This window comes from Nomascus leucogenys, chromosome 4 (assembly GCF_006542625.1).
Source record: "Nomascus leucogenys isolate Asia chromosome 4, Asia_NLE_v1, whole genome shotgun sequence".
NCBI classification, from domain to species: Eukaryota; Metazoa; Chordata; class Mammalia; order Primates; family Hylobatidae; genus Nomascus; species Nomascus leucogenys.
The window spans coordinates 87,418,087-87,432,072 of NC_044384.1; the positions used below are offsets into that span (position 1 = coordinate 87,418,087).

Genomic DNA, 13,986 nt, shown 5'->3' on the forward strand with positions numbered 1-13,986 from the left:
TGGGTTGGTTGGTTGGTTTGTTTGTTGTATTTTTCATATGTTTCGCCATGTTGGCCAAGCTGGTCTCGAACTCCTAGCCTCAAGTGATCAACCCGCCTCGGCCTCCCTGAGTGCTGGGACTACAGGCGTGAGCCACCACGTCCAGCCCCCACACTGCGTCTGGCCTCCGTGGTAGATCTCCCAGACGGGGCGGCCGGGCAGAGGCGCTCCTCACTTCCCAGACGGGGCGGCCGGGCAGAGGCGCTCCTCACTTCCCAGACGGGGAGGCCGATGCCCAGCTAATTTTTGTATTTTTAGTAGATATGGGGTTTCACCATGTTGGCCAGGCTGGTCTCGACCTCCTGGCCTCAAGTGTTCCTCCTGCCTCGGTCTCCCAAAGTGCTGGGATTACAGGCGTGACCCACCGCGCCTGGCCGGGAGCACATTTTATTTATTATTTTTTTTAATTTTTTTGAGATGGAGTCTCATTCTGTGGCCCAGGCTGGAGTGCAGTGGCGGGATCTCGGCTAACTGCAAGCTCCGCCTCCCGGGTTCACGCCATTCTCCTGCCTCAGCCTCCCGAGTAGCTGGGACTACAGGCGCCTTGCCACCACGCTGGGCTAATTTTTTGTATTTTTAGTAGAGACGGGGTTTCACCGTGTTAGCCAGGATGGTCTCGATCTCCTGACCTTGTGATCCGCCCACCTCAGCCTCCCAAAGTGCTGGGATTACAGGCGTGAGCCACTGCGCCCAGCCCGGGAACACATTCTTAAAGGTCCAAATAGAAGGATGCACATACTACGTTGAATGGTTATGTCTTGGGAGCAGAGTGGTGAAAGAAGGTCAGCCTTCTGTTAAGTCTGAATACCTACACGCGTACTTCTGTAATTCAAACTTAAGATTAAGTATTTTCAAGTTCAAAAAAAGGAAAAAATGGCCGAGCGCGGTGGCTCACGCCTGTAATCCCAACATTTTGGGAGGTCGAAGCGGGTGGATCACCTGAGGTCGGGAGTTCAAGACCAGCCTAACCAACATGGAGAAACCTTGTCTCTACCAAAAATACAAAATTAGCCGGGCGTGGTGGCGTGTGTCTGTAATCCCAGCTACTCGGGAGGCTGAGGCAAGGAGAATCGCTTGAACCGGGGAGGCCGTGGTTGCAGTGAGCTGAGATCGCGCCACTGCACTCCAGCCTGGGCACCAAGAGCGAAACTCCGTCTCAAAAAAAAAGGAAAAAATATTTCTATCTTACTCTTATTTTAGGAGCCACGCCTCCCACCTTTGTCTAGTAACACTGCTATAGTGATGTCTCAACGGTCTCTTAGGGGATGAGAAAATGCTACTCCTCAACTAACAATGACTCTTGGAGAGGGGAAGAGACATACATCAAATCGCGAACTCGAGAAACTAGCAGAAAAAAGTTAAAAAGTGGTTTGTGTTTTTAAAGCCAGCCACAACACCTTCATTCAAGGCCCTAAACCGCAGAGACTTTCTAGACCTATCTTAAGCGTCGGTACCACACGCACTTAGTGATGGAACGGTATTGTTCTCCTAGAATACACCCGTTTTCTCATGAAACCGACGTTTTTACAAAAGCCTGCCTGTGGACGGCCTGCGGCGGCCGCGAACCCGCTTCCCTTGGATTTCCCGAGGGCTGGGAGAATGAGGGCTTTCGCCGGCTGCGGTCCCCGGCCCCGGCCCCGGCCCACGCCCCCTGCCCGGACCCCGCCCTGGCCCCGCCCCGCGTCACCTGACTGGCCCGCGGCCCCCAGACCCGGTGCCACCGACCTGATGACACTGATGTGGAACTCGTCCTCGCGGAGGCCCCGCCAGGCGCCGGGCAGGAACTCCTTGCACCACAGATAGGCCCTGCGCCGCGTCCGGGGCTCGGGCTGCTCGTCTGCCGGCGGCTGCGGCGGCGGGGGCTGGGGCAGCGGCAGCGGCGGCGGGGGGGGCAGCGCGAGCGGCGGCTGTTGGCCGCCCAGCTGCTTGGACTCGAGGTCGCTGGCGGCGTCGCGCTGCTGCCCCACGCCGGGCGCCGGGGCCGCGCTGCCGCTACCGCAGCTCAGCAGCAGCCCGAGCGGCGAGGGCTGCGCCTCGCCCCCGGTGCAGAACTTGGTTTTCATGCCCGACAGGCGGCCGAGGAGGCGCGGGCGGCCGCAGCGCGAGAGGACGAGGCTCAGGGTCCGGCCGGGCGCCCGCCTCAGGGGGCCGAGCGGGAGGCCGCTCGCCGCTCGCTCACTGGCAGGCCGGCGGGGCGAGGGGCCGCGGCGGTTGGGCGCGCGGGGCGGCGGCGGCGGCTGCGGCGGCTTTGGTGGCTGTGGCGACTGCGGCGACTGTGGCGCGGAGATGTGCTGCTGGCAGCTGCACTGGCTCCTCTGCCGCCGCCGCACGAGGAGCGCCGGCCGCGTCACAGCCCGCCCTCGCGCTCGCCACTGATTGGCCGCCGTCCGCCGGCCCGGCGCATCATAACCGCCGCCGCCCTCGCCACGCCGCCTCCCCATTGGCTGCGGCGCCGCCCCCAACCTAGAGCGCTGCGGCCTCCGGGAGCGGGGCCCAGGCGGAGGGGGCGGGGCGTCGAGGGGGCGCCCCCGGGCGCAGGAAAGGGGGAGAGGGGAGCGAGGCGCGGGGGGCGCCGGGAGAGCGGCTCCGGGGTGGGACGGAGCCAGACTGAGCCGAGCGAGGGAGGCTCCTGAGCCTCGGAGGACCCCGGGGTTGGCTTTGGGAGCTGAAAGTTTCCTTGGACCCCTCGAAAGCCCCATGATATCAGAGGCCGGGCCTGGCAGGGGCAGGCAGGAAACGTGTCTGGAGGCTACTGCCCTCTCCGCGTGACCTTGGGCGAGCAGCCTCCTCCTGGGGCTCAGTGGTTGTGATTTTGTAACATTTTCCAGCGCTGCAGAGGCGCGTCCTCGCCCTGTCCAACGCGGAGCCCGAAGAATTACTAAGAAACCGAGGCCCGAAGGAGGGAAGAGGTGACGGGCTCGAGGCCACACGGTGGGCCAGGCTGGGCCGGGCTGCACGCCGGGTACCGGGGCTCAGCCCTCTGCACGCCTCCGGCAGCCTCAGTTTCCCTGTCCGTGGTACTGAGGATGCTCAGGCCTAGAAGTTCAGGGCTGGAGGCCCAGGGACCGGCGAGGGAGGGGCATCATCCCCGCCATGGGGCCGCCGCAACTGCCCAGAGCACAGGCCAAAGGTGCGTGCCACTGGGCTACTGGCGTTGTGGATGCTGTCCCCTGCCTCCCCATCCCCCGCAGGAAGCAGCCTTGTGACCGTGGCTAACGCACCTTTGCCGGGGTAGGGGGGCAAGGGCCCCTGCTACCGTTTGCCACACACTTCCCCATGCCCCTCACTGCTCCCGTCCTTCCTGGAAGTGAGGTGCTGATATATATAAAAATTACGGACCCATTTTACGGGACATGAGCTGAAACAGGAGGTTTCCTGGGCTGCCAGGGGCTTAGGAAATCCAGTGCCTGATGCACAGGAAATGCTTCTATGTAGGGAGTTCACAGTCTTCCAGAAGCAAAAATTGTTGTTGTTGTTTTTTTTTGAGACGGCGTCTTGCTCAGTCGCCCAGGCTGGAGCGCAGTGGCACGATCTCGGCTCACTGCAACCTCCGCCTCCCGGGTTCACACCATTCTCCTGCCTCAGCCTCCCGAGTAGCTAGGACTACAGACGCCCGCCACGACACCCAGCTAATTTTTTCTGTGTGTGTATTTTTAGTAGAGATGGGGTTTCATCATGTTAGCCAGGATGGTCTCGATCTCCTGACCTCGTGATCCACCCGCCTCGGCCTCCCGAAGTGCTGGGATTACAGGCGTGAGCCACCGCGCCTGGCCGCAAAACTCTTTTAGAGTGTGTACTTGGCTGAACTTGCTCCACGCAAAATGGTCTTATTTAAGGATAAAAATGAAAGGGGACTTTTGTAAGGCTGCTGTGGCGACAGGCCTGGAAGTTGACCTGCAGGGAGGTAGGAGAGACCAAGGCCCCTGGGTCGGAGGCCGGCCACTGGATGGTTGAAAGGCTGAGAAGCCAAGGGCTTCAATCTGGGGAGGCCGTTTGGATAAAGGAGCCAAGGACTTTCTCTAAAAATACCAGCTCACAGGGAGGTGGGGCCATGCCAATGGCCTGCCCAGGTGACAAGCCCTTTGTCCCACTGTCCCCTGGCACCAGTCTGGTAATCTCAAAGGAATGCCAGAAATCTGGCCGGGGGAAGGGACACTAAAGTAACGAGTGGCCCTCTATAATTTGAAATAACTTTCTGGCATCTGCTGGCTTTTGTTAGGAAAAGCCTGAGACATTTTTATGGGATCACAGTTCCCTGTGGGAGGAAGAGGTTGCCTCAAGGCCAGGCACGGTGGCTTATGGCTGTAATCCCAGCACTTTGGGAGGCCAAGGTGGGAGGTTTGCTTGAGGCCAGGAGTTCAAGATGAGCCTGGGCAACAAGTGAGACCCTGTCTCTACAAAAAGTAAAATAATTGGCCAGGCACAGTGACATGTGCCTGTAGTCTCAGCTACTTAGAAGCCTGAGGTGGGAGGATCCCTTGAGCCCAGGAGTTCAAGGCTGCAGTGAGCCATGATCACGCCTGCTCTCCAGCCTGGGCAACAGAGGCTGTCTAAAAACATAAAAATCCTTTTTAAACAAAAATAATTCAAACACTCTGATAACCAAAATGTCAATGTCTGTGCACAAGTAGACAAGAGTTTGAGAGAAACTTGCTGTGGCAGGCACTGGTCCTAAGGAGAGGTTGTTCCAATTACCAAACCTTTTCCTCTAGGGTAACATAAAAAAATTATCCAAAAGCTCTGTGATTGATGCTGAATTCTGAGAGCAGACTCAGAGGGTGGGTGATGGGCCTTAGGAGGGATAGAGGAAAGATTGGGAAGTTCCCATCCACTCTCTGAATTTCCTGCTGACGGGTTCCTCGGGGTCCACCCACGGGCCTCAGCCCTGCCACTAACTCCAAGGCCTGTTCTGAGAGAGGGCTTTGTGAGTCTGACTCCCCCCAAGATGGAGGAACCCACTGTCAAGCACCTGGTAGGAGCTGGCTTTGAGCCCTTTCAAAGATGCTGCATACAGCTAGTTCCCTAAGCAGCAGTGAGGTGAGTGTAATTAGCACTTCATCTCTCAGGTGGCAAGGGAGCTTCACAGGGGATAAAACCATTCGTTAAAGGCCAGCAGGACCTGAGACTCCACCCAGGACCCCATCCAGGGAAGCCTTGTCCTTCTGTCCTGCACCACAAGCACCTTTGGCCCAGGAAGCACTAGACATTTGGCACAGTGGGGGTTCCCCACGGACTGGAGAAGCAGAGCCCTGGCAAGGCTGTGCTCACACATATCTCCTCCCAGGTCACACCCAGGACCGAGCACCCCTGCTCCAGTTCTGAGCCTTAAAATATTGATGAGAGCACAGAGGCCACCCGGCTGCAATCCTCCATGTTGAAGATTGGGTTGCAGTGCCAGCTAGCAGAGTGACATGGAGCTGGGCTTTCCCTGAGTGTTGAGCGTGGCCCCAGCCCAGCTCTGTCAACGAAAGGCTGTGTAGGTCCAGCAGCTTTCTGGAGGTCTGTGAGCACAAGTGTGGTCTGACTTGGACTGACCCTTCTACCACACATTTGGCCTCAGCACCGGCAGCCAGAATCTAGGGCCCAGAGGGCTCAGAGAAAGCAGGTGACTAGAATACTCATCTGTCTGGTGGGTGGGGCAGGCATTCCTCCTGTCCTCATTTGCAGGGATTTTGAGTATAATATTATGGGTAAAAATTCTGGCCAGGTGCAGTGGCTCACACCTATAATCCCAACACTTTGAGAGGCCAAGGTGGGTGGATCACCTGAGTCAGGAGTTCGAGACCAGCCTGGCCAACATGGTGAAACCCCATCTCTACTAAAAATACAAAAATTAGCCAGGCATGGTGGCACATGTCTATAGTTCCAGCTACTCGGGAGGCTAAGGAAGGAGAATCACTTGAACCTAGGAAGTGGAGGTTGCAGTGAGCCGAGATCATGCCACTGCACTCCAGCCTGGGCAATAAAAGCAAGACTCCGTAACACACACACACACACACACACACACACACACACACACACACACACACACTCTTTAGAGGTCATGCTGCCACCCACTGTGTGACCTTGGACAGAACATCTACCTTTCTAAGCCACTTTCCTCATCCCCAAACGGAGTCCTACTCCACAGGGCTGTTGGGGAGACTCACCGAAACCAGCAAGGAAAGAGCTGGGTGTAGAGCCAAAGCCCCACAAAGGGTATCTATGCTTTTCTGCTTATTGTTAGCTGGATTCCCAGAGCCTGGCAGAGAGCAGCAAACACCCATTCATCCTAAGTGCCAGTGGAAGCGCAAAGCCTGCAGGAGCTCTGGCAGGTCTAACAGGGCCTGGAGAGTTTTCCATTCTTTGAAACTCCTGGCACATTCAAAAATTAAGAAACATCTAGGCGGGGCAAGGCAGCTCACACCAATAATCCCAGCACTTTGGGAGGCTGAGGCGGGCAGATCACCTGAGGTCAGCAGCAAGACTCCGTCTCTAAAAAAAAAAAAAGAAAATCTCAACAGGGTTACCAAAACTGGGGCATGTTTGAAATACTTAAATTGAACAAATCAATGCTTTTAACACACATGCAAAAGTCCCATTCAGGATAATTTTGCAATTCTCAAGGTAATAGAGGGATTACTTTAAAATAATAATGGAGCCAACCAAGCATAGTGACACCTGCCTGTGGTCCAAGCTACCGGGGAAGCTGAGGCAGGAGGATCACTTGAGCCCAGGGGATTGAGGCTGTAGAGACATGATTGAGCCACTGACTCCAGCCTGGGTGACAGAGTGAGATACTGTCAATAATAATAATAATAATAATAATAATGGTTTGTAGAGCACCTTAAGTGGCATGGTGTGACAAACATCTTTCAGGCCTGATGACAGATCTCTGTACTAATCTGATTATCCTTATTCAGATACATCTAAATCTGAGGCCCTTGGGGCACATGAATGCCTCCTGGGGCTGCCATAGTAGACCCTGGCAATGACCTGGTGACTATCCCTCTACTGGAGATGACCCCCTGGGCCCCTCAGAATGCATTTCCTGTGTCCACATAGCCTATGTTTTAAGTCAGGTGATCTTTTTTTTTTTCAAGACAAGGCCTCTCTCATTGCCCAGGCTGGAGTGCAGTGGTGCAATCTCGGCTCACTGAAACTTCTGCCTCATGGGTTCAAGCGACTGGCCTGCCTCAGCCTCTCAAGTAACTGAGATTATAGGCGTGCACCACAACGCCTGGCTAATTTTTGTATTTTTAGTAGAGATGGGGTTTTGCCATGTTGGCCAGGCTAGTCTCGATATCTGCCCACCTCAGTTTCCCAAAGTGCTGGGATTACAGGCATGAGCCACCATGCCCAGTTTTTTTGTTTGTTTGTTTGTTTTTGTTTTTTGTTTTTTGTTTTGAGACGGAGTCTCGCTCTGTCGGCCCAGGCTGGAGTGCCGTGGCGCGATCTCGGCTCACTGCAAGCTCCGCCTCCTGGGTTCACGCCATTCTCCTGCCTCAGCATCTCCGAGTAGCTGGGACTACAGGCGCCCGCCACCACGCCCGGCTAATTTTTTTTTTTGTATTTTTAGTAGAGACGGGGTTTCACCGTGGTCTCGATCTCCCGACCTCGTGATCCGCCCACCTCGGCCTCCCAAAGTGCTGGGATTACAAGCGTGAGCCACCGCGCCTGGCCCACCATGCCCAGTTTTAAGTCAGGCAATCTAAGCTCCCTTTCCAAGTCTGTTGAAAACCTGCTTTGAGGTTTTGTGCTTTAAGCTTGCATTACATTTGTAACACAATAAATGCAATTTTTGGCACAATAAATGCAAAATGGCACAGTGACTCACACCTGTAATCCTAGCACTTTGGGAGGCCGAGGCAGGTGGATCACCTGAGGTCAGGAGTTCGAGACCAGCCTGGCCAACAGGGCGAAACCCCGTCTCTACTAAAAATACAAAAATTAGCTGGGCATAGTGGTGGGTGTCTATAATCCCAGCTATTTAACAGGCTGAGGCAGGAGAATCACTTGAACCTGGAGGGCAGAGGTTGCAGTGAGCCAAGATTGCGCCACTTTACTCCAGCCTGGGCAAAAGAGCCAAACTCTGTCTCAAAAAACAAACAAACAAAATAGAAAATAAATACAATTTGTAAAAAGACCCCACTCATCATGCAGGTTACACTGTGGGGATAACACTTCTGGGCTAGGAGTTGGGCAACCTGGGTTCAGGCACTACACCCCCTCTGCCGGCTGCACAGGGCCCCTCTCCCCTCAGTCAGCCCTGGGCCCTGCAGGCTGGACTTTTGCCTGGTAGCTTTGGGCTGACCCTGCCTTCTGCAGGGGACCCCTTGTACAGATGGGTCAGCAGAGGCACAGGGGCACAGGCAGGACAGCGGCTCTGCTCACGTAGGATGCCATGGCCGGTCGTGGGCCTACTCCATCCTCGATCCTCCCCTCCCAAGGGCACGTGCCATCCAGGCCCGAATGGCAAGAGGCCCCTAAGGGGCCACCAGTCCTGTCGGCACCCCCTTTGAGTGACTGACAGGGAGGCAGGGGAGTTGGCAGCCCCCATCCCCACACCAGCTTGTGGAAGCTACCAGCGATCCGTGGGGCCCCACTGGCAGCCTGTCCGTGTGGCCTTGGCCGGGCCCCCAAGCTTCTTAGAATGCCATCTAAGGAGGCAGAGGAGGATGAGCGGCGGCAGGGAGGAGGGGCGGCCTTGGGAAGATCCGCTGTGTCCAGGGAGGCGAAGGCCGGACCCTCCTCCCGCAGCGCTACTGCCCGGGCCGAATTCCAAGGCCAACGGCTGCCCGCTGAGAAGGAATCCGGACCAACAGGATTCCGGCTTCCCTCTGGCTCCTCCTGGCGAGAGCGGCGCCGGGAGGAGGGGGCCTCGGAAGGGGCGGGCGGTTGGGGGGCGGGGGGGTTGCCGCGGGGTGGGCGGAGCTCCCAGGAGAACAGCGGGCGGGGCCTCGCGCGAGGGGCGGGGTTGGCGGCGAGGCGTCCCAGGACTCCCATTCCACCCTCCGCTCCGGGGCCTCTGGGGAGCGGCGCAGCTTGACCGCCACCGACTGCGGGCCTCCCTGCCCTGCAAGCCCCCACCCCGCCCCCCCCTTGGGACCTGGCGAGGAGTTGCCCCGCAAAGTTGGGGCTGGTGCGGGATTAAGGGGATTACAATTTTCCTAGGACGTAGTGTGCTGAAGCTGCTTTTGCGATTAGAATTTATATTTACAATGCTGATAACAATAAACTACCCAGGCTACGGCGCCACGTGGACGGGGGTGGTGGGTGGAAAGGGAAACCCTTGGCCACCAGCAGCCTGTGATAAGGCCAAGGTTCCCTGGCTGGATTGCTGCCTAGGATGCCTGTGGTCCCTACCCCCGCCCGGGAGGCAGGATTGACTAATCCCACCAAGCGAGGCCTCCAGGCCAGGCCAAGAACCCCTTCCCAGTCCTCTCCCAAAGTCTATGTCCTTGGGCTCACGCTGTCCTCTCCTGTCCTTGCCTCCTGCACCTACGGACCCCTCAGGCCCCCTCCTCCTTCAGAGCATGCACGTTGCAAATTCTCAATGACTGTTTGGAGGAATGAATAAATGAATTGTGAAGAAATGGCCTGAAGATTCCAGAGGTAGCCTAATGGGGCCCTGCTGCTTGAGTTCTAATCCCAGCCCCACCAGTTGTTGGCTATTTGACCCTGGGCAGGTGATTATTCTCTCTGTGCCTCTGTACCTTGCCCGTAAAATGAGGACAATACCAGTACGTACTGCATAAGGTTGTTAAAGGATTAAATGAGTGAATAGTTACAAAGAGCCTGGAACAGAGTGTTCAAAGAAACACACGGCCACAGTGTTAAAAAAATTAAAAACCCATTTCTCTCCAGGCTTCTGCCATCACTCTCTGTGACTTCGACATTCTACCTGCATGACCTATGCAGCACCTGGCCTCTGTCACCTTGCCACCCTCACTGACATCTTCTCTGCATAGGCCTTCAACCATGCCCTGTACTTTCTCACCGCTAGAAATAGCCCTGGCTCTGAAAAGTGTTTTAATCATCCCACTTTGGGTCCACCAGTTCCTAGCCTTTGAGCTTAGGCCTCTCCTCCAGGACCCTCCCTGGCTACGATTTCCCAACCCCTCTCAACCTTCCATTCACTGGCCTTGCCACTTTCTTGCCTCCAGCCTGCACCTCTCCCCATCCCTAGTGTGGATTCCATCCCCTCGTGAACGCTGCCACCCGTCCTGGCAGAGACTCAGTACCTCCACTCTCTGAATGCATGTCTTCTTCCTAGGCACACCAGAAGACCACATTTCCTAGCCCCCCACCCCCTTGCAGTGGCTGGGACCATGTGACTCCTTAATTAGGTCACTTCTCTCTCCTGGGAGGCCCTCTCTGCCCTCTCTAGGTCTAACTAGTGGCAAAGGATCTCAGGGAAGAAACCTGGCAGAGTTACTAGTCCCAAGAAGGCTGGGTCCCTGAATCACCGCATGGAAGTCTACGTGCCCACCACCTGAATGGACTAAGGCAAGAACAGAAGTAATACACACCCCTTTAGGGCCAAGGAGGCGAAACAGCTGGTATGCCTTCCTCACACTCTCCTCTGCTTTCATGGTGACCTAGGAAGCTGCAGGATGAAGATAACAGCATCACAAGGAGGAAGCCAGGTTCCCTGTGTTACCACAAGGAGGAGAGATGCCTAACCAAGACCATCTGCAAGGATTTTGTGTGAACCAGAAGCAGAGCTGTGTGGTGTTCAGCCACTGAGATTTGAGGGCTGTTTGTTACAGCAGTTGACCTATCCTGACTGACACATCACATCGTTCCTTTCCCCACCATGTGTCTAACATGCTACCAAATTGAATTTTAAGTAAATTAGTACTTATAAATTAAGTACAAATGCTTTTCAAATTCACATAAATCTTTGGTAAATAAAACTGGTTGTAAAAATATTGATAAATATAGAAATGTCTGAAATTATTGATAAAATGACACTGTGCAAGTAAAACTAATTTAAGATCCTTGGTTCAATGAAAATAACTGAATCTTCTGAGTTGTCGGCAAAATGCTCATGTGTTTAAGATTCTTAGATAGGTGTTCACTTAATGTTCAGACTTTAAAAATGATTAACCAGGATATAACTTTGACCAGCCTAGTATCATAGTTTTTATAAGTAATCCTGGGCCAGGCATGATGGCTCATGCCTGTAATCCCAGAACTTTGGAAGGCCAAGGCGGGTGGCTCATGAGGTCAGGAGATGGAGACCATCCTGGCCAACATGGTGAAACCCCATCTCTACTAAAAAATACAAAAAATTAGCTGGGCGTGGTGGCACGTGCCTGTAGTCCCAGCTACTCGGGAGGCCGAGGCAGCAGAATCACTTGAACCTCAGAGGTGGAGGTTACATTGAGCCGAGATCTTGCCACTGCACTCCAGCCTGGGTGACAAAGTGAGACTCCATCTCAAAAAAAAAAAAAAAAAAAGAATTGTGGAATCCTGCTGGGCATGGTGACTCACGCCTGTAATCCCAGCACTTTGGGAGGCCGAGGCAGGCAGATCACGAGGTCAGGAGATTGAGACCACGGTGAAACCCCGTCTCTACTAAAAATACAAAAAAATTAGCCAGGCGTGATGGTGGGCGCCTGTAGTCCCAGCAACTCAGGAGGCTGAGGCAGGAGAATGGCGTGAACCCAGGAGGCAGAGCTTGCAGTGAGCCGAGATCATGCCACTGCACTCCAGCCTGGATAACAGCACGAGACTCCGTCTCAAAAAAAAAAAAATAAGAACTGTGGAACGCTGCTTATCCATAAAATGCTAATATTTAATGGGCATTTCAGGATTTCTTGCTTTCTAGATTTACATAAAATGTGCCAAAGATGTGTTCTTATTGAGAAAAAGAAGAATTTCGTCTAATTCAGAAGTTATCTGCCTGGACGCAGTGGCTCATGCCTGTAAACCCAGCACTTTGGGAGGCCGAGGTGGGTGGATCACTTCAGGTCAAGAGTTCAAGACCAGCCTGGCCAACATGGTGAAACACATCTCTACTAGAAATGCAAAAAAAAAAAAGTTATCTAAAAGTCAATTCAAATTATGGAGTTAAAAGTGGTTCTTGGCCAGACGCAGTGGCTCATACCTGTAACCCCAGCACTTTGCGAGGCCAAGGCAGGTGGATCACCTGAGGTCAGGAATTTGAGACCAGCCTGAGCAACATGGTGAAACCCCATCTCTACTAAAAATACAAAAATTAGCTGGGTGTGGTGGTGGGCGCCTGTAATTCCAGCTACTCAGGAGTCTGAGGCAGAAGAATCTCTTGAACTGGGGAGGCAGAGGTTGCAGTGAGCTGAGATCATGCCATTGCACTCCAGCCTGGGCGACAAGAGTGAAACTCCATCTCAAAAAAAAAAAAAAGTGGTCCTTAAACAAGGTTGAAAGAAACCAGTAAGTAGGGGAGAGAGAGATGTGAAAAAAATTATGGATACAAAGATGTATTTTTGGCAAAGAAGCTTATAAAGAAAAGAGAATACCTTTATATGAGAAAGGATCTTGTATGGAAAAGTATTGTCCTAGAGTAGAATGACTGGTTATTTAAGAAAGAGTAAGGCCAGATGTGGTGGCTCATGCCTGTAATCCCAAAACACTGGGAGGCTGAGGCAGGGGGATCATTTGAGCTCAGTAGTTTGAGACCAGCCTGGGGAACATGGTGAAACACTGTCTCCCCAAAAATATAAAACTTAGCTGGGCATGGCAGCATGTACCTGTAGTCCCAGGTACTTGGGAGGCTAAGGTGGGAGGATTGCTTAAGCCCAGGAGATTCAGGCTGCAGTGAGCCAAGACTGTGTCACTGCATTTCATCCTGAGCAACAGAACAAGACCCTGTCTTTAAAAAAGGAAAGAAAGAAGGAAGAAAAGAAGGAAGGAAGGAAGGAGAGACAGGGAGAGAGAGAGGAAGGAAGGAGGGAAGGACGGAGGGAGGGAGGGAGAGAGAGAGAGAGAGAAGGAAGGAACGAAAGGAAGGAAGAAAGAAAGAGAGAGAGAGAGAGAGAGACCGGGTGCGGTGGCTCATGCCTGTAATCCCAGCACTTTGGGAGGCTGAGGTGGGTGGATCACCTGAGGTAGGGAGTTTGAGACTAGCCTGACCAACATGGAGAAATCCCGTCTCTACTAAAAATACAAAATTAGCTGGGCATGGTGGCACATGCCTGTAATCCCAGCTACTAGGGAGGCTGAAGCAGGAGAATTGCTTGAATCTGGGAGGCAGAGGTTGTGGTGAGCCGAGATCACACCATTGCACTCCAGCCTGGGCAACAAGAGCAAAACTCCATCTCAAAAAAAAAAAAAAAGAAAGAAAAAGAAAAAAGAAAAAAAAAAAAAGAAAGAGAAAACAAAAGAGAGAGAGAAATAGTCTAGGACAAGTCAGAAAGTCCAAGCAGGATATAGATGGTTTGTGTAAGCTGTGATAAGATTTGTAAAGGGGAATTTATAAAAATAGGAATTTTGTTTGTGATTAAGTTAGCTGTGATTAAAAGGAGATTATTTCTCCTTTCTGAGGAATGATCCCCTATGTTAAAAGAAGGTTTGCTTAAGGTATTGATTTGCTCTTAATGAAATTATAAGAAATTTTGCTTTTCAATTTTTTGTTTGAGACAGTCTCGCTCTATTGCCCAGGCTGGAGTGCAGTGGCGTGATCTCAGCTCACCGCAAGCTCCGCCTCCCAGGTTCATGCCATTCTCCTGCCTCAGCCTCCCAAGTAGCTGGCAATACAGGCACCTGCCACCACGCCCAGCGAATTTTTTGTATTTTTTAGTAGAGACGGGGTTTCACCATGTTAGCCAGGATGGTCTCAATCTCCCGACCTCGTGATCTGCCTGCCTTGGCCTCCCAAAGTGCTGGGATTACAGGCGTGAGCCACTGCACCTGGCCTGCTTTTCAATTCTATAACCTGTTTCTTTTGAAAACTTCTCAGAAGTCAAAATGTTGTTGTGTCTT

The 13,986-nt window shown here is 53.4% G+C and overlaps 1 protein-coding gene across 3 annotated transcripts in view; it reads right to left on the reverse strand.

The window, feature by feature from the left end:
• The window catches only part of CHKA (choline kinase alpha), a 71,590-nt gene extending 69,220 nt beyond the window's left edge, over window positions 1-2,370 (reverse strand). For 2 of the 3 annotated variants that reach the window (XR_004029701.1, XR_004029702.1), the window contains exon 1: window positions 1,765-2,370. Coding sequence is in view for 1 of the 3 variants with exons in the window: in XM_003274028.4 (XP_003274076.3) it covers window positions 1,765-2,102 (338 nt within the window). In the remaining 2 variants the exon portion in view is untranslated. The remainder of the gene's footprint in view (window positions 1-1,764) is intronic. The other variant, XM_003274028.4, reaches the window with a different exon arrangement.
• Window positions 2,371-13,986: the final 11,616 nt, after the last annotated feature.